Here is an 18,633-nt window from a genome sequence, read left to right as displayed (position 1 = left end):
GTGTGTGTGTGGGGGGAGTGTTCTTTAAGAGAGTGTGGGGCTGGAGAGGTGAGTCAGGGACAGAAAGCAGAGGGTGAGCTCATGGCAAAGCTGCCCCAGTCATGTGGAGCAGCCACAGCTGTTGGTGCCCTTAGGCTGTGGGACAGAGGGGCCAGCAGCATAAAGCCCCACGGCCAGCAAAGCCACCGGCAGCACCAGGAGCCAGGACTGGGAACTCCCTGCCCGTGGTAGCAAGAAGAAGAGGACACATCCAGCACAGGACTGTGCACTGCAGGCAGACATGGAGCTGGATGTGGAACGGGCCAAGGAGCTCATAGAGCAGAAGCTGGCAGAGGAGGAGGAGGAGGAGGTGGGTCCACAGGGCAGGGGAACCTTCCTGGGCTGTAGTAGGAACCCCCATTGTACTCTGTCCATCCTTAGGGACTCGGATGTGAGGAGGCTGGCACTGACCTTGCCATCCTGGGGGATATATGAACGTGTCCAAGGGCTCTCAGGGGGATCAAGTTCCCAACCCGGCAGCTCTAGCCCATGGGGCAGAACTGAGCAGCCGGCAGGTGCCCAGCTTACCAAGCAGGATGGGCAGGCAAGCTCAGTCCCGAGGGCTGCCAAGCACCCCGCAGACCTCAGTGGCAAGTGGAGCCATGCCCAGAGCCACCTTCCCCAGAAGGCTGAGGATGGAGGCAGTGGGGCTGCTCTGTGCCCAGACAAGACCATGCAGCACCCGCTGTGCCTGTGCAGAAACTCAGAGGGGATGGAGCACGGGAGCCGCCGGCCGTGGAGCGGATGAACACACCTGAGCTGGAGGAGGAGAAACACCGTGGGCCCAGGAATTGGGGCCTTGAGGCCATCAAGGTGAGAGGGTTGGGCTGCAGGGTGGCCAGGGTGGCTGGTCACAGGCAAGTCAAACGGGGCACTGTGTGTGCTCACCAGGGCCAGGAGAAGGTGCGGAGGAGTTCAGTGGATCTGAGGCGAGAGATCATCGACGTGGGGAGCATCCAGCGGCTCATCGAGCTCCGCAAGCAGCGCCGGCAGCGCCGGGCAGAGCGAGCAGCCACCCCCGAGCCCACTCCACCACCTGAGCCCCTGGAGATTGTACGTCAGGGGTCCCAAGCTGTGGGAGGGGGCTGCTGGGGTAGGGGCTGGACCACCCACAGGCCAGCCCCCGGGTCACCCTGCCATTCAGGGACCTCTCTGGGGAAGCAGGGCAGGGGGCTCCCATGTTGTCCCCTCTCCTGCACCCCTGTGCTGCCCCAGCCCTGAGCCTGTGCCATTGCCAGGAGGGTCCTGTGGAGCCAGAGACCTTCCTGCGAGCTGCTGTCCAGGGCAAGATGCACGTCATTGAGAAGTTTCTGGCAGACGGTGGCTCCCCCGACACATGTGATGAGGTAGCATTCCTGGCAGCCACTGGTTGCTCCCTGGCCTGTTGCATGCCACCAAGGGCCTGCAGCCATGCCCCACCATGCCTGTGGTGAGGGCTGGGACCCTTGGGACAGGGCTGGAGGTACAGCCAGACTGGGCAGGGAGGATGCCTCTGTCTGCCAATGTGCCACCCTGTCCCCCAGTTCCACCGCACAGCCCTGCACCGCTCCTCGCTGGAGGGACACATGGAAATCCTGCAGAAGCTGCTGGACACTGGGGCCACTGTTGACTTCAGGGACCGGGTGAGGCTGGATTCTGCTTCCAGCTGCATGCTGGCCTGAGCATCTGGGTGTGTTGCAGCCAGAACTACGGCAGGACTGGGGACTCTGCAGTGGGGTAGTGCTGTCCCCATCACAGAGGTGGCTGCAGGCAGGGCTCTGCCAGTTCAGCTCCAGCACGGGGACCTGCTGGGGCAGGGGACAGGCACAGGGTAGGGGTGTCCCCCACCATGACACAGCACTGTATGTCCAGCTGGACTGCACTGCCGTGCACTGGGCCTGCCGGGGTGGGCACCTGGATGCTGTCAAACTGCTGCAGGACCGCGGGGCAGACCTCAACGTGAAGGACAAGGTGAGCAGGACAGAGCAGGTCACAGGGTTGTGCCAGGGGCAGGGGCATACCCTGGAGTCCCAGAGCTGACCTTCTGTTGGGTTAGCAGCTGTGGGTGCTGATCCCCCCTGATGTCCATCTCATCCCCCCTTAAGCTGCTCAGCACACCCCTTCACGTGGCCACCCGAACCGGACACCTTGACATCGTGGAGCATCTCATCCACTGCGGGGTGGATATCAATGCCCCAGACAGGGTGAGTGCTGCAGCCATCCAGGCATCACTGTAGGCAACACTGATCCCCCTCCCTTTGTTGACCCCTCCAAGGGCTTCCAGCACCCACGGTGGGGCACATCTGGACACACACATCCCTGCCCCTGGTGGTTGCAGCCACAGCCAGGTCTGGGACAGGAATGGCCCTCCTTGTGTGGAGATTGGCGTGCTGGGGACTGAGGAGCAGTGCTGGGGACAAGCAGAGGGTCCTTGTCCCTGGACCACACTGTCCAGTGAAGCTGTGTCTCTCACAGGAGGGTGACACAGCACTGCATGATGCCACACGGCTCAGTCGCTACAAGATCATCAAAACGCTGATCCTGCACGGGGCTGACATGATGGCCAAGAATGAGGTGAGTGTGTGGGGCCAGCACCGAGGCCATTTCCTGCCCCCATATTGCACCACCCTGTGCCCAGCCTCTCTCTGCCCACTCTTGCAGGCTGGCAAGACCCCAACAGACCTGGTGCAGCAGTGGCAGGTGGACACACGCCAGGCGCTGGAGACAAAGGAGCAGCCACAGGGGGAGATGGAGGTCCCTGCATGATGGCACCAGGCAGGACCAGGGGCTGGGCCCAGCTCCAAGGAGCAGGATCCAGACAAGGCTTATCTGTGTCAATAAAAGTCAGCAAAGAGCAGCGTTTGGCTCCAGGTGGCTTTGAGGTTGGGCAGCCTGCACCAGCGTTGATGGGCCTGGGAAGCTGGGTTATCCTGGGAGCAGGGTTATCCTGGGAGCAGGGTTATCTGGCAGCATGATGAGCCCTGCCTCCTCTCACTAGGACTCAAGTATTGGTGACACCAAGTGGTTCAAGGGCAGGACTCCTTGCTGCAGGAGTCCTGATTGCTCACAGTCTTATGAAGTTCCACCTGGGCAAGCTCAGGGAGGAAAAATTCATGGATGACAGTTCAACCTGAGTCCATGTTGTGCTGGAGGCTGGGGCTGTGCCAGAGAGCAGCAGCTGTACCTGTGCTGGACAGCCACTCTGTGGGGTTGGATGGCTTCTTGTCCTTCTGCCTTTCCTGCTGCAGCCGTCCCCAGGGGACAGTGGTCCCTCTGCCCACATGCTGAGTGCAGTGCTCACTGCTCCCTACAAGGAAATGCTCACACTCACCCGTTTACAGGAGACCCTACTCTGGCAGCTGGATCAGGTGATCCCTGACCAAAGCCGTGGGACTGCTTGCAATACCTGGTCCCTCCTTGGCCTTGCAGCCCAGCCCTGTACGAGGCAGAGGGATGGCTGCCAGGGTTGGCAAGCACAAGGGAAAGCCACGGCCGCGGTGGCCAAAGCTCACCTGGAGGGGCGCTGAGCTCCTTGCAGCCGTCCCTTGGAGGGGGAAGAACATCCTGAGCTCATCTGGTGCCACCCCCCATGTCACCTGCCCAGCAGGGTCGCGGGTCCCTCACGTGCCCCGTCAAACATTAACAGGCGCGGCAGGCGGCAGAGCCCGCGGCAGCCCGCAGCTACCATGGCCCTCGGCGCCCGCCTCGCCGCCTCCCTGCGGCCCGCCCTGGCAGCTCTGCACCGGGCAGCCCCCAGGCGGTGCCGGGGGCTCAGCACCCCGCAGGGATCAGAGCCCTCATTCAATCTCGGGGGCATCTTCCCACCGCTCGCCACCCCTTTCTCGCCCGCGCAGGAGGTGGACTATGCCCAGCTGGAGGGGAACCTGCGCCGCTACGCCCGCATCCCCTTCCGAGGTAAGCGCTGCCCCTGTCCTCCTCCGTGCCGGCTCCTGCCCGATCCCCGCCTGCCACAGAGGCTGTGCCGGCAGCCTGCCAGCTTCCCAAGGGTGCTCAGCCTCTAGCTGGACTTTGCTCCGTGGCTGGCAACGCCTCGGGTCACCCACCTGGGGCCCTCTGCACGGCACGTGCCCAGGCACACGAGTGTGTCCTTGCACACCCCCAGCACACGCCAGCACGTGCTTGCACACACGCTCCACACATGTGCAGGCCTGCACACATGCTCCACTCATAGCTGCAGGCTTGAACCTATGCAATGCACTCCCATGCACACTCTGAAAAATTCATGGGATATCTATCTGTTGATTGCCAAGGATGGATAGATGATAGGAGAGGAGCTGCAGCCTCACAAGGATGATCCCCAGTCTCCTCTCTTCTGACCAGGAGGCTAGGACTGCAAGTACATAGGCAGGAGAGGGCGCACTGTGGGCTGTGGAGCTCTGCCTGGGTGCCAGCAGCAAAGAAGGGAGTGAGAGTAATGTGGATCCCTGACAGTCCTGGCACCCTTCTCCTGCCCTCCCCACATTTGTATTCCAGGGCTGGTGGCACTGGGCTCCAACGGGGAGTATCCCTACCTGGCATCCCGTGAGAGGGTGGAGGTGGTGAGCTGCGTGCGCCGGGCTCTGCCCAGGGACCGCTTGCTGCTGGCTGGCTCGGGCTGTGAATGTGAGTGCCTGTGTGGGCAGCGTGGGGGGCAGGCAGGGCCATGTGTCCCCCCTGGAGCACCCCTCACCCCTTTGCCTCCTCCCCAGCCACCCAGGCCACCATCGAGCTGACAGTCAGCATGGCAGAGGCAGGGGCTGACGTGGCACTGGTTGTGACACCCTGCTATTACCGGGGGGCCATGACCACTGCTGCCCTGATCCATCACTACACAGAGGTGAGCCTGTCCAGTGCCTGCCAGCCACCCCAGCTGGGGCAGCAGGTTACACACGTCCAATGTGTCCCCAGCCCACCCCAGCTACTGAAATCTGCCTGGCTGCCTGTAGGTTGCTGATGCATCCCCCATCCCTGTGGTGCTGTACAGTGTCCCTGCCAACACCGGCCTGGACCTGCCCTTGGAGGCTGTCATCACCCTGGCTCAGCACCCAAACATCATTGGGATCAAGGACAGCGGTGGGGACGTGAGTGGGGCAGGACTTTCCCAGGGCTGCTTACCACCAAACGTGGACCTAAGCTGGGAATGGGGAATTGGGACCTGCAGCCCTTCCCTGGACCCCAGGGCTGCCAGCAGGCACCCTGCAGCAAGGGGCACTGGGTGATGCCTGCCCCAGGGCATGGCATGTCTCTCCCCAGATCACCCGCATGGGGCTGATGGTCCACAAGACAAGGCAGGAGGATTTCCAGGTGCTGGCAGGATCAGCTGGCTTCCTGCTGGCAAGCTATGCTGTGGGTAAGTGCAGCTGCCCAGACTTGGCTGGTACACTGCCTGGCAGGGGGAGGCAGGCGAGAGACCGGGAGGTGCTGGCTAGGCACAGCACTCTGAGCTGGCTGCCACGGTGTCCTGGTGTCTCTAGGTGCCTCTGGGGGTGTGTGTGCCCTCGCCAATGTTCTGGGTGACCCATTGTGTCAGCTGGACCACCTGTGCCGCACGGGCCAGTGGCAGGAGGCCCGTGACCTGCAGCACCGCCTCATTGAGCCCAACACAGCGGTGAGCAGGCAGAACCCCATGGATGCTGAGGGCAGGGGTGCCAGGCCATGACACAGGCAAAGAATGGAAGTCCCTTGGGCTGCAGGGGGTGGAGGGGTGGTTCAGGGGGACAGGATGGCACAGCACCTTGGCCAGCAAGCCAAGACAGGCTGGAGGTGAGAAGGTGGGAAGTGCCAGCCCTGTCATGTTAAGGAACAGCTTGTCCACTGGCACCAGGCAGTGGTGTGTGACCCTCCGTGAGAGCCTTGCTGGCTATTTATAGGCAGCAGTGTGTATGGGGGAAGAGTTGGTCTGTTCTGGGTCCTTCATCCCCTATGGAGTAGCCTGTCCCTGCTGCAAAGCCCAATGTGCCACAGAGCTCCTGTGTGGAGTCCTGTGTGCGTGTGCTCTGCCCCCTCACCCCACAGTGGGAACTTCATGGGGTGCTGCAGCCACCTCACACCCTGCCAGCCTTGCAGCCCCACATGGGGAGGACAGGAGTGATGGCAAGCAAAGGAGCAGGGGCTGCACACCAGAGCCCAGAGAGCATGCTGCCCCATGGGAGCCAGGAAGCCTCCATGCCCTCCCTCTGTCCCACAGGTCACCCGACGGTTTGGGATCCCGGGGCTGAAGAAGGCCATGGAGTGGTTTGGCTACTATGGAGGTCCCTGCCGTGCACCCCTGGCCCCTCTGAGCCCTGCCCAGGTTGAAGAGCTGAGGAGCACCTTCAGTGCCAATGGTTGGTTATGAGCTGTTCTCCATCTGCCCCTTCCCACACTGGGCAGGTACAGGAGTCAGGGATGCTGGGAACTGGGGACATTCTGGGGACGCTGGGAGGTGGCCAGGAGAAGGCTGCCATATTACTCTTCCCTGTTGGACATGGCTGGACTGGGCAGACTGGGCAGAGGAGGGCAACCCCAAGCCAGCCTGCATCCCTGCCAGCCCCCAGGGACCTGTTGCATTCGCCTGGGAAGGGGTGGATCCTTGTACCATGAATAAACCTGCAGTCTCCTTTTGTGTCTGCAGTCCTGTCTGTGCAAGGCACCCACTCCATCCCTGCTCCCAGCAAAAAAGACATGGCACAGGTGTTTGGCAACATGGTTTACTCAGCTGAGGCCCGTGCAGGCAGCAGCACAAGGCAGGGTCACAGCAAGGCACGGGGCCCGGTGTGGGCAGAGACTGGCAGGGAAGCACAGCCCCTGCACTGGGCAGTGAGGGCTGCCAGGACCCCTGTGCCACAGCCAGCCAGACCACACTGGGGGTGAAGGTGAGCATGCAGTGGGGAGGTGAAGGATGCTTGTGGGGGGCAAAATGGGGAACTGTGTGCCCCCTGCCTGCCCCGTCACCATACCTCTATCCCCGCTCTGCCCAGGCCTCCTGCTCCAGCCCTGGCATTCCATGCAGCCCTGCTCATGTCCTCACTCCAGGCTCCAGCTGATCCTTCTCCTTGCTCACCATTGCTGCCATCCTCACCAGCGTGCAGCAGACATGTGCCAGGCTGGGCATTCCCCAGTCGCTCTTGGTGGGGATGCTGCTGCTGGTGTCCCCAAGGCAGTGGGTGGATAGACTGGCACAGGGATGAGGGGAACACAGCCCATTGGCTGGCCTGAGAGCAGGCTGGGTTCTTTGGGGACACAGTGTCACCGTACCCTGGGCATGCAGAGGGACAGCCAGTCACCCAGAGCTGAGGGTGCAGGCCCGGGGTGCATGCCTGGGGTGCCCACCTTGCCTCCAGGACCAGGGCAACAAAGTGAGCCAGGAGCTGCCCCTCTGGGGGCACGTGGTTCAGTCAGCAGCTTCCAGCCAAGGCACCCTGGCAGTGGGGTCAGGGACCAGCCTCTACCCCCCTGCTCCATCCTCTGCAGCTGGCTAGCAGCTGTAGTGGTCCACAGTCTTCCTGGGGGGAAGAGGGGCCAAGCCCCTGCCACCCTGTCCTTCTGCTGCTCCAGCAGGTGCCAGGGCTACAGCCAGAAAGAGAAGGCACCACGGCTGCCCCAGGGCACTTGGGTGGAGAGCGGAGAATCCCATCCCCTCCAACGGCAGGGGTTTGGCAGGAGGATGCTTGGAGAGGACGAAGGGCAGGGAGGGGCACCCAGCAGTGCCACATCCCTTCTCCAGGGCCAGCCAGTGCCCAAGTAGGGGGTCCCTGCTCTGGTGGGAGGGGATGCAGGCACCCTCACGCTGTCAGGCTGTGGGCAGATTTGGAGGCGCCCTGGGCCCTCTGGATGATGGCCGTGCACTTCTCCCGCCGCAGCAGCTTGTTGTTCTCAAAGAATCCCTCATTGCGGGGCACGCCGTGCGAGCCATCAGGGAAGGTCAGGAGACCTGGGGAGGGGAGGGAAGGGCCGGGAGTGAAGAGGCAGGGAGCTGCACCCACCGGGATGGGGCCAGGGAGGTGCTGGAAGGGGCTGTGCTGAGCAGGGGCCATGCAGCACTCACCGAAGCCGTACACGCGCCCGCCTTTGAACTCGCCCTCAAAGGTCATGTTGTCACAGCGGGTGAAGACCCCGACGCCATTGAACTTGCCCTGCACAAACTCCCCCTCGTACCTGTGTGGGAGGGTCTCCTGAGGCAGCGGCTCCCCACGTCAAGGGGGAATGCCCAGGGAGGTGTATGCGGGAGCGCCGTGCCCACCTGGAGCCGTCGGAGAAGGTGAGCACACCGCAGCCGTGGAAGAGCCCGTTCTCAAAGTGCCCCACGTAAGCAGTGCCATCAGCAAATGTCAGCTGCCCGATGCCGTGCCTGCGACCTGGGTGAGAGCAGAAATGGGCAGCACTGGGCAGAGTGGGACCTGCCCCAGTGTGGAGCTGGGCAGAGATGTGGGGTTTGTTGTCCTCCAGCACAGGTGGCACCGTTCCCTCCTACCTTCTTTCCACTCGCCGCGGTACTCCTCCCCATTGGAGTAGGTGAAGGAGCCTTTGGTGAGGGTCATGGCAACAGCCTCCGGCACAGCAGGACAAGAGCTGGCAGGGAGAGACACAGAGAGCTGCTGGGCAGGGAGAGCAGCTCGGCTCACCCAGAGCCCTTGCATCCTCTCGGCTCTCAGAGAGGCGCCTGCCTGCTCTGGGGACAGTTCTGCTAGGGCACAGCACAGATGAGGAGGTGAGCCCAGCTGCCCTGCCCAGGCTCTGAAACCCCAGCCGCCAGGTTCGGGTTGCTGCCCGCCCCACTGCAGGGCTCAGAGAGATGTGAGTCCACGGGGGTCACAGCCCTGTGAAATGTGAGTGAGTGGCAGGAAGGAGTGTGGCACGAGCTGGCTGCCTCCCTCATGGCACTCCAGCAGAACCCCAGAGGTCCTGCACTGTGCAGGCTCAGGCCAGGAGCCATTCTCAGCTTTGCTGAGGCAGTCCCAGACAGAAACAAGTGTTTTGAAGAGGAGATGGATTTGCTGGATTGTGTTCAGGGGAGTACCTCAGGAGAGGGAACAGAGAGCTTGTGGAGTTTCCAGATTCAGCATCAAGAATGGGCAGAGCCGGTTCACTCCCAGGGATGAGAGGACACTCCTCCCAAGAGGGACAGCAGAGATAGGATCCTGGGGCTTCAGGGCTTTGCTCGGCTACCCAGGCTTTGCAAACCTGTCTGCCAACAGCAAGCAGCCCCTGAAGCCCTGCACACCTCACAGAGCACTGCCACGCAGCACAGCTCTCCCTAGCACACAGGGAAGGCACCAGAATAGAGACAGCCCGGCAGGTGGGCTGGGCGCTGCCTCTCCAGCAGCTGCCGGTGCAGCTCAGGCAGTGCCAGAGATGGGAAGGAGCTTCCAGCATCCAAGCGGGGTCTAACCGCTTACAGCCGGCTGCACATCACCCAAAAGGTGGGTGCTGAACCTCATGAACCAGCAGGACGTGGCAAAATAGGAGCAAAACAGGAACTTGCCAGGGCTTTGTGTCAGAGAAATGGCCCCAGCCCAGGCGAGCAGCGACTGAACAGTGCTCTCTGCTGATGGGAGGCACCGGGAGCGCACCGCCGGCTCCCGCCCTGCAGCCTGCCCAGCCGCGCCAGGCGCAGGAGAGGGTGCTGCCGCGGGCTGTGACACGGCCAGCACGGCCTGTGACACTTCAGCCGGAGGACAGCGCCCCAGGAGCGCTCCAGCCTGCCAGGAGCCGGGCCCGCCCGCGCTGGGCTCCCGGTACCCCGAGCCCGCACCGCGTACCGCGCCCGCCGCAGGGAGGGGCAGCGCGCCCCGCACTGCCCGGACCGCACAGCGGCCGAGGGGGCACGACCCCGTTGCACCACACCACACATCCCCGGGCCGAGGCACGGGCATCCCGCCCGTGCCACGCATCCACGGGGGATGCGCGCACACCCCGCCTGGGCAGGGTGGCCGGGGGCGTGACCGCGCCCACGGGTGATGCACCCACACCCCGGTGTACCGATACCCCGTCGTGTCTCTGTTCCTGTGAGCGATCACCCACACCCCGCCGTGTCCGTGCACCACGGCTGATGCACCCGCACCCCGGTGTGTTCATGCACCCACGGCTGACACACGCACGCCCCACCAGCGGGACGCGCGTGGCGATGCTCACGGGCCCGGTGCGTGCCCAGGAGCGGGGCGGGCGGGGCGGGCGGCGCAGGGACCCGCGGCCCACGCTCACCTGGCTCTGCGCTGTCCGCCTACACCGCTCCCCAGCAGGTCCCGCCGAGGGGCGGTGGCGCCACCGCCCCTGCCAGCACCCCGCCCCGCCGGGCGGTGCCGCGCCGCCAGCGTCCATCCCCACTCGCCGTTGGCTGTTTCCATGGCAACCGCTAGCAACGCGGATGTTCATTGGCCAGCTGCGTTGCACGCCCTCGCCGGTCGCCATCTTTGTGTGGGGCAAGGAGCTCGCCACAGCGGGCGTGGCTGCAGAGGGGCAGCGCCACCGCCCTGCTGCCATCTTTGCGAAGGGCAGCAATGGGCACGGCCACTCCAGAACGTCCATCTTTGTGTAGGGCACTGGCCGCCAGCCGCCACGGCGGGGGTGTACGGGGGGACGAAGACACCATGGCCTCCCCGAACGAACGGTTAGAGGCGCGAGAGGTTCCAACCTAGCCCCAGCGGTATCATGTCCGCAGCCGCGCCGCGGCTCCGGCCGCAGCGGCCGGGCTGGGCGTGGCGCGACGTGGGGCGGAGCAGCCAATGGGGTGCGGCGGGGGGCGGAGCAGCCCCTGGGGCGCCGTGACGCGGTCGGAACCGGAAGCGGCGGCAGCGGCACGGCGGGGCCGGGCGGGCGGCGCGATGGACGAGACGAGCCCGCTGGTGTCGCCGGAGAGGGCTCAGGGCCCCGACTACGGGCTGCCGGGGGGAGCCGTGCGCGCCCTCCCGCCCGCTGCGCCCCCGCCGCCCTCCCCTCCCGGCTCCCCTGGTGGCCGCGACCGTGAGCGGCAGCCGCTGCTGGAGCGCGGGGCGCGGGGCCCGGCGGCGGCGCAGGCCCAGGCGCAGGCCCAGGCGGCGGCGGCGGCAGCGGCGGCGGCAGCGGCGGCTGCGCAGCGGGAGCGCAACGACTTCCCCGAGGATCCCGAGTTTGCCGACGTGGTGCGGCGGGCTGAGCTGGCCAGCGAGCGCGGCATCTTCCCCGAGCGCATCTCGCAGGGCTCCAGCGGCAGCTACTTCGTGAAGGACCCGCAGGGGGTGAGCTGGGCCTAGCCCCGCGTGGCCGACCCCGGGGTGGTGCCGCCCCCGTAGCTCCGGAGGCCTGTGCGCTGAGCGGCACCGGCCGGGCGCGGCACGCTGGGGGAGTGACCGGCATGGAGGGCTGGTAGGAGCGACCGGAGCGGGTCTGAGCCTCCCCGGGGAGAAGTACAGTGGAAGCAGAAGCTAGAGTGCGGGGCAACAGTGTCCAAGTGCTGATTCAACCTCTTCTGCGGCTTTGTGCCCAAAGAGGAAGGGTCACCCCCTCCCACAGGCCTGTCCATCAGCATCTGAACACAGTGACTCCAGCCCCAGGGCTGTGACTCTGTGGGCTGAGCTGGTTTTGGCCTGTTTTTTTGAACTGAATGAGATGTCTTCTCTGTGGCTGTGTGGTTGGTATAATGGAGACAAAGTCCTTGGCATGTAGCTAGTCCCCTATAGACCTGGTTGGCTGTGTGGCAGCTGTCTTTGTGCCACTGACCGGATGACTGTGCAGCACAGGCTGGCTTGTCTTGTGACATGCTGCTCCCTGCACAATTACTTGAGCTCTTGCTGTTTCCTGTGGCTCCCTTGCCACGTGTGTGCTGGGCTGCTTCCAGGGAATCAGGAGTGAGCTTTGTGGTTTCTGATGTGTCCTAGTTTTCCCTCTCTGGGTGAAAGCCGGCTCTTGGAAGCTGTTGCAGGCAGTTCCCAGCTTGGCTGATGGCGTGTGGGGAAATACTCGTTTGTGCCACAGCCCACCTCCCTCCTATTGCTCAGTAGGAGTGGGCAGCCAGATGAGCTACTTGGGGATTGCAGGCTGGAGGCTGCCTGGCTGTAGGAGACCCAAACTCAAGGATGGCTGCTAGACCATGAGTGTGAGAAGTCAAAGTCTGTGTACTGCTGGTGTTGTCAGCTGGCAGGTCCCCCAGATTATCCTGCTGCCAGCAAATGTGGTGTGTGACTGGTTGCTTGATTGCTGCCCAGGGTTACCAAAAGCATCCCACTGCTGACACAGGAGTGAGTGCAGCATGTAGATATTGTGAGCAGCAGGGGGAAGATACTGGGGGGAAAGACTTTCTTCTTTGATTATTTCCCTTGAGGTTACTGGGGCCTGAGCTGTTCCAGGGCTGTGCTGCCCAGCCCCAGTGGTTATGATCACCCCACTGCCAGCTGCTCCCCTGTGCTGGCTGGGCTCTCTCTGCCTTGCTGCTGGCACCAGGCAGACCTGTTTTCCCTGTCAGTGCTGCTCTCGGCATGGGGCTGTCTGGAAAGGGATGCTGTGCTGCCAGGCCTCTGCTGTCTGCTTCCATGCTGTCCCTGCCTGACTGGGCCTTGTTCTGCTGGACTGGTTCCATGGAGCACAGGGCTTCATGCTACCAGAGCTCCTGACATGCCTCTTTGTGGGCTTTTATCCAAGCATGGATATATTGGATATATTGACAGTCGTGTGACAGCCGTGTGGGGCTGGTGCAGGGATTGCCTTCCTGCCTGCCTAGGGAAAGTGGCTCCACCATGTGATCTGGACATGGCTCAAGTGATCCTCTTCCCTCAAACCCTCCCTTTCTGTTCTTCCTGGTGGACAGAGCCTTGCTTCTGCTTGCTCTGGCCTGGCTTTTGGCCCCTGAGATTGCATTAAGGTTCCCTGCTGAAGCATTGGAACTCATGTTCTACTTCCACATTCTGGCAGGAGCTCAGCTTGGGGAAGCGATGCCCACTCGGGCCAGGGCTAGCAGTAGCCATGGGGAGAAGGTCTGGTTGCATGTGATGCTGAGTCACTCCAGAGCAGGAACTGCCATCCCCCCAGGGATGCCTGACTTGTGGGGACAGGTGGCCTTGCTCCTGTCCCAGCCCTTCTCCCATCTGTGTGCCATGGCAGTGCTGGCTCAGTGGTGGTGCAGGTGCCCTGCAAAAGGCTTCTGTGCCCTCTGCAGCAGGGGGATACCTACACTGCTGTCCCCACTGTTGGGTTGGTGTCTGTGTGAGGCTGGGTTGAGGGGCTGGGAGTGCTGCTGGTACCAGCTGGTGGCCAGTCTGGAGCTGTCTGTGCCCTCCTGTCCACAGTGTATTCAGAGAGTCAGCCCTTCTGCTGGACTCCCCAGCACAGAGCCCTGGCTCCTCAGGGGTCCTGCAGGTGCTTGGCTGTTATGGTCCTTTTCCTCTGCTCAGTTTGAGATCAACTCTGTTCAATTTTTGAGCCAGGGCAGGGATTGCTATCCTGTCCCTTTCCTGTGTGAACATAATGACCAGTGATGAGCAGTAGCTCTCCCCTGCCATCCAAAGGTCACTGGAATGAGACTGATGTGTTTACCAGGAGACTGCATCATCATTGGTGTTTTTTGGGACTCATGTTGGGTATAAAGGTCTCTGGGGAGCACTGTGCTCTTTTGGGATGGGATACTGGCTGGAGAGAGCTTCTTCCCAGCTCTGGGTACCTCCCTCCTGGGAGCTGTGGAGTTTTGCCTGGTCCCAGGAGGCTGGTTATTATCCTAATGAGGGGCAGTTCTGGACCTGTTCCTTAGTATCCCCACTGTGGGCTGAGGAAAGTGTCCCAGCTCTGCCAGTTCCTGGACTCAGCTCTCTTCTCTCCCACTCACAGAAAATCATTGGCGTCTTCAAGCCCAAGAATGAGGAGCCCTATGGGCAGCTGAACCCCAAGTGGACCAAGTGGCTGCAGAAGTTGTGCTGCCCATGCTGCTTTGGGAGAGACTGCCTTGTCCTGAACCAGGGCTACCTGTCAGAGGCAGGTGCCAGCCTGGTAGACCAGAAACTGGAACTCAACATTGTTCCCCGCACAAAGGTGAGGGGACAGCTGCTGGGGGCTTCTTCTGGGGAGCCTTTTGTGTGCTTCCACACAGCTCTGCTTGCACCTTATCTTGTGTCACTGCTGACCTAGGAGATTGAGTGCTCTAGAGTAGGACTGTTATTGCTCAAACCGTGGGGATCCTTGTGCTGGGCAGAGCTCTGGGAAATGCTGTGTCTTTTCAGGCAGTCGTGTGATTTGCCAGAGGCCCCTGCTGACTGTGCTCATGTCCCTGCAGGTGGTGTATCTGGCCAGTGAGACCTTTAACTACAGTGCCATTGACAGGGTGAAGTCCCGAGGAAAGAGGCTGGCCCTGGAGAAGGTGCCGAAGGTTGGCCAGCGCTTCAACCGCATTGGCCTGCCACCCAAGGTAGGGCTGCCAGCCTCCATGCCTGCCTGTTAGCACCTCCCCAGCCTCTGTGGCCTTGTGTAATGCAGCCTGTCCTTGCCTCAGGTGGGCTCCTTCCAGCTCTTTGTGGAAGGCTACAAGGATGCAGACTACTGGCTGCGGCGCTTTGAAGCCGAGCCGCTCCCGGAGAACACAAATCGGCAGCTGCTGCTGCAGTTTGAGCGGCTGGTGGTGCTGGACTACATCATCAGGAACACAGGTAGGGCCAGCTGCCTGCCACTGGATGCTGCTGCTCCTTCATGTCCTACCATGCTGCAGAAAGGGGTGGGAGATAGGGTCTCCATGGCTTTTCTCTGCACCTGAGACTCCTCTCCCCTTGGTTGCTGCCAGGTGACATCTGCCTCTAGGCAGAGTGCAGCTGCTGGGCTGCTCACCACCTGAGGCTCTGGCTGCTGGCCAGTTTACTGGCAAATCTGTATCTACCATGGTGCTCAGGTGAAAGTTTGCCAACTGTGAGGATCCAGGGACATCCAGAAACCCAGCACCTAACTGTGCCCCTGTATATCCCATTTCACACCGTGTTTCTGAGTTTCTGCTAGGGGTTGCACTCTGGGGCTTGCAGGCTGACCTTTCTCTTGGGAGCTGGCGATATGTGGACCTCTAGGGCTGTCTGTGAGGGGCTTGATGTGGCTTCCCATGCCTGCAGCAAGTTTAAGGGCTCTGGGAGTTTGTGCCTAAAATGTGTCTGTCTCACTTCTGGGTCAGAGGAGGAATAGTCTTCTGCCCAGCCTGGTGCAGGGAGGCCCTGGTGCTGACACAGCTGCTTTTATCTCCCTGCAGATCGGGGCAATGACAACTGGCTCATCAAGTATGACTGTCCCCTGGACAGCGCGGGCGTGCGGGTGAGTGGCTGCTCCTGGGCAGGGGCAACACAGGGACTCTGCTTCTGGAAGCTGCCAGCTTGGCAGGCAGGACAGGCATTTCCCATCTGGTTTGGGTTGCCAGGTGTGTTGAGGCCTGATCTTGTCTCCTGGGCCTTTTGTTACCATTTGCATTGGTGACTTGTGGCCTAGTGGGACTTTGTGAGGGTGTAGCTGAACTCTGTGGGGGAAACTGGTGTTGCTGGACCTTGGAGTGAGGCCTGGGGGGAAAACAGCCTTGTCCCCCTTCCCACCCAAAGCAGACTATGCTTCCCTGTGGTTAAGGTGCCATGCTACAAGCAAGAGGCTGCTGTGCCTCTGTGGTAGCCAGGGCAGAGATCCTGACAGTGGGGAGTAGGAGAAGGACTGTTCCTGCTGGGAGGACCTCCTTGTGACATGCTTCACTTCCTTCCAGGACAGCGACTGGGTGGTGGTGAAGGAGCCCATCATCAAGCTGGCTGCTATAGACAATGGTTTGGCCTTTCCCTTGAAACACCCGGACTCCTGGAGAGCATGTGAGTCCCTCAGGCTATGCCAAGGCACCATGGCAAGCCACACAACTCCATGCTTGGGCATCCTTTTCAAGGATTGTAGAGGAGAGGGCTAGGGCTGTGTCTCTGCAACTTCTGGGTTCATGGGCAGCTCCTCAGCAGAGACTGTAGAAGGCAGATGCTGGACTCTGTGTCCCAGATTCAGGGAATCTAGCACCCAGGGGCACATGGCACCATGTGTTACATTCCCCAGTTCTAATGTCTCCTGCTTTCTTCCACAGATCCGTTCTACTGGGCATGGCTGCCCCAGGCCAAAATCCCCTTTTCACAGGAGATCAAGGACCTGATTCTTCCCAAGATCTCAGACCCCAACTTTGTCAAGGACCTGGAGGAAGATCTATATGAGCTCTTCAAGGTGAGCTGGAGGAGTAGTGGAAATGAAAAAAAGCAGGAGTGGTATTGGGGAACTCCCTGTCAAGGTTGCAGGGACAGAGGTGGTCAAGCTCCTGACAGTGTTTCTAGGCTAAGACACAGCAGGGTTATTCTGCCAGAAGCTGAGGATTCAATGTGGGAGAAGCAGGAAACCCATGGGACAGGACAGGGGGTATGGCTTACATGGGGAATAGGCATCTTGTTCACTGCATGAAGCAGTGGGTGGATCTCATTGTGTTCTTTGCTCTCTCTCTTGCAGAAAGACCCTGGCTTTGACAGGGGACAGTTTCACAAGCAGATTGCTGTCATGAGAGGCCAGGTAAGCTGTGCATAGGGAAGACAGATGGGTGAGGTAGGAAGCCTTGTCCTGCCTTTGTGGCAGGAAGGGTGCTGGAGTGGATGCTCTTTGTTGCTCAGGCAGGGCAGCTCAGGCATTGCTCTGTTGTGCCATACAGATCCTGAACCTGACTCAGGCGTTGAAGGATGGGAAGAGTCCACTGCACCTGGTTCAGATGCCGCCTGTGATTGTGGAAACAGCGCGCTCCCACCAGCGCTCCGCCAGTGAGTCCTACACGCAGAGCTTCCAGAGCCGGAAGCCTTTCTTCTCATGGTGGTAGCTGTGGGAGCCGTGGGCAGGGCTTGGCCACCTCGGACTAGCACTGCGAGAGGAGCTGGGCCACTGCTGCCTCCTGTGGCTGGGACTCGACCTTCAGGGTAGAGCGAGCAGATGCGACTGGAGGAACCTGCAGCTGAACTGGAGGAGCCAGGCAGAATGGGCATGGTCCCTCCCCAGCTCCATTGGAGCTTGGTGCCCTGCCTGGGGCAGGGGCCAGGGGGAGGTGTGGGAATCTACCAGGAACTGTGGTATGGCTGGGACCCTGCTCCTGCCTCTGTTCCTTGGCCTGCATGCAGTTCTGAGCACCCCTGCTTGGGGCTGGGATGAACGGGCTACCTGAGCCAGGATCCGTCCAGCCCATTACACCAGCCACTGGCCCTTCTTTTCCCCACCATGCCAGCTGCCAGGCTGGGAAGGCCTTTAGTAGGTGATACCCCCTCCATTTCCCTGAGGGTGTGCTGTACTCCTCCACTGTCCCTCCAGTGCCCCAACCCCGTGCACGCTGCTTTCCTCAGGGGGAGTTCCTGCTGCCCACTGGCATAGCGGGGACCACAATGAACGGCTGTTCTCTGGCTAGAAGCTCGAGGAGGGGACATAAGAGGGACAACACAGGGGACTGGCTTGGATGCAGTTAGACACTAAGGCAAAAAAGGTGCTGGCTTGTCCCTGTGAAGAGCAGGTGGCTTCACAGAGCTCTCCCATGGGAGCTCTCCCCTTTTGCCCCAGTCCATTTCTCCTGCCTGCTCTCCATAGCTGCTCTTGCTTGACTTTCTTTCCTCTCCCAGCAAGCTCCCTGGCTGCTGTGCAGCCAGCATGGTGCCAGCCTTGTCTGTGCCTAGGGACCCTCTGAGGGGCAGGGGTTGCCAGGGAAGGGCTGGAGGGGCTCTTCTGCCACATGGGTGGGAGTACTGGGGGGCCAGCATGGACTCCTGGCTGCCCTGGAGCTGACAATCTCGCAGGCCTGCTGTGGGTGGGGAGGCAGGGAGCCCCTCTCTTACCAGCAGCTGCTGAGCTTGTGTTGTATAAAACAGCGCCAGGGCTGCTGCCTGCACCTGCTTGCCTTGAGCTGTGACTTCTCAGGCTGCTGGAGAAAGTCAGTGTTGGGTCTTGCTGTTCTGTTAGCTCATCTTTGGGGAGTGAGAGGGATGAAGGCAGGTGAACCTGGAAGGCAGAGGAGCTGCCTTGTCTCCTGCAATGGGGAGGGGACTCAGCACTGGCTGTGTAAGCACAGAGGGGGCAGCAGTGGAGATCCCAACTACCCGGCCGGGCCCAGCTGCATTTGACTGACCCAAAATGTATTGTTCTAATGCACTGTAGAAATGTATGTAATGTATTTAAACCATGCAACGGTCTGAATAACAGAGCTGCCATTCAGCTGGCTACATCTGTGCCTCTGCAGCACCCTAGAGCAGGTCGGGGCTCCTCAGCCCATGGCTGGTATCCATGTGTACCTGCACAGGGATGCACTAGCCGCCTGCAACTGCTGGAGCGGCTGCAGGACAGAGTTCCTTTCCTGTCTGCTCATGCTGGACATTGAGGGCAACCAGCTGTCTCTTGGCATCTTGTGTCTGCAGATCCTGCTCCAGTCTCTCCTGAGCCCAGTGGCTCTTGGAGAGGGAGCTCTGGAGGCTGGAGATAAGGCTGCCCAGCTGCTGCTTGTCCTCCTCGAAGTGGCCACATTCAGACTGCAAGGCTGCTTCCTGTAGCTACTTCTCCTCCTTCAGCCACAGGACCATAGCCTGGAGTTTTGTTCTTTTGGCAGCGAGTCTGAATACCTCCTGTTTCAGCTCCTTCACCTTCAGAATGTTCCCCATGACTTCTCCGTTCTCC

General features: G+C 61.3%; 4 protein-coding genes across 6 annotated transcripts; 3 read left to right on the top strand and 1 right to left on the bottom strand.

Moving 5' to 3' along the window:
- Window positions 1-157: 157 nt before the first annotated feature.
- ANKRD2 (ankyrin repeat domain 2) lies at window positions 158-2,784 on the top strand. The gene is made up of 9 exons (XM_036385817.1): window positions 158-349; window positions 739-852; window positions 931-1,092; window positions 1,278-1,385; window positions 1,563-1,661; window positions 1,891-1,989; window positions 2,124-2,222; window positions 2,494-2,592; window positions 2,680-2,784. Exons 1-9 carry the CDS (start codon window positions 281-283, stop codon window positions 2,782-2,784), a joined length of 954 nt encoding a protein of 317 aa, XP_036241710.1. The 5' UTR covers window positions 158-280.
- Window positions 2,785-3,668: 884 nt separating this feature from the next.
- On the top strand, window positions 3,669-6,355 carry HOGA1 (4-hydroxy-2-oxoglutarate aldolase 1). Its single transcript, XM_036385965.1, has 7 exons — window positions 3,669-3,933; window positions 4,513-4,641; window positions 4,728-4,855; window positions 4,965-5,099; window positions 5,272-5,368; window positions 5,493-5,626; window positions 6,206-6,355. The coding sequence occupies exons 1-7, from the start codon at window positions 3,705-3,707 to the stop codon at window positions 6,353-6,355; spliced, it is 1,002 nt and encodes a 333-aa protein (XP_036241858.1). The 5' UTR covers window positions 3,669-3,704.
- A 338-nt stretch (window positions 6,356-6,693) lies between these two features.
- MORN4 (MORN repeat containing 4) lies at window positions 6,694-10,258 on the bottom strand. Of its 3 annotated transcripts, none has more exons than XM_036386221.2 (5): window positions 10,201-10,258; window positions 8,471-8,568; window positions 8,240-8,354; window positions 8,045-8,154; window positions 6,694-7,930 (listed from the first exon to the last, which is right to left on the bottom strand). In XM_036386221.2, the coding sequence occupies exons 2-5, from the start codon at window positions 8,535-8,537 to the stop codon at window positions 7,782-7,784; spliced, it is 441 nt and encodes a 146-aa protein (XP_036242114.1). In that variant the 5' UTR covers window positions 8,538-8,568; window positions 10,201-10,258; the 3' UTR covers window positions 6,694-7,781. The 3 variants fall into 3 exon arrangements, with proteins under 3 accessions (XP_036242114.1, XP_054371648.1, XP_036242113.1); XM_054515673.1 differs by lacking the exon at window positions 10,201-10,258 and adding an exon at window positions 9,017-9,387; XM_036386220.2 differs by lacking the exon at window positions 10,201-10,258 and having other exon boundaries at window positions 8,471-8,643.
- Window positions 10,259-10,786: 528 nt separating this feature from the next.
- On the top strand, window positions 10,787-18,185 carry PI4K2A (phosphatidylinositol 4-kinase type 2 alpha). Its single transcript, XM_036385830.2, has 9 exons — window positions 10,787-11,213; window positions 13,792-13,992; window positions 14,234-14,365; window positions 14,450-14,603; window positions 15,185-15,246; window positions 15,680-15,779; window positions 16,037-16,170; window positions 16,447-16,506; window positions 16,643-18,185. Exons 1-9 carry the CDS (start codon window positions 10,821-10,823, stop codon window positions 16,802-16,804), a joined length of 1,398 nt encoding a protein of 465 aa, XP_036241723.1. The 5' UTR covers window positions 10,787-10,820; the 3' UTR covers window positions 16,805-18,185.
- The last annotated feature ends 448 nt before the right edge of the window (window positions 18,186-18,633 follow it).

Source organism: Molothrus ater, chromosome 8 (assembly GCF_012460135.2).
Source record: "Molothrus ater isolate BHLD 08-10-18 breed brown headed cowbird chromosome 8, BPBGC_Mater_1.1, whole genome shotgun sequence".
Lineage (NCBI taxonomy): Eukaryota > Metazoa > Chordata > Aves > Passeriformes > Icteridae > Molothrus > Molothrus ater.
Note: the sequence above shows the minus strand (reverse complement) of the source record. Positions and strands in the feature narration are given on the sequence as shown.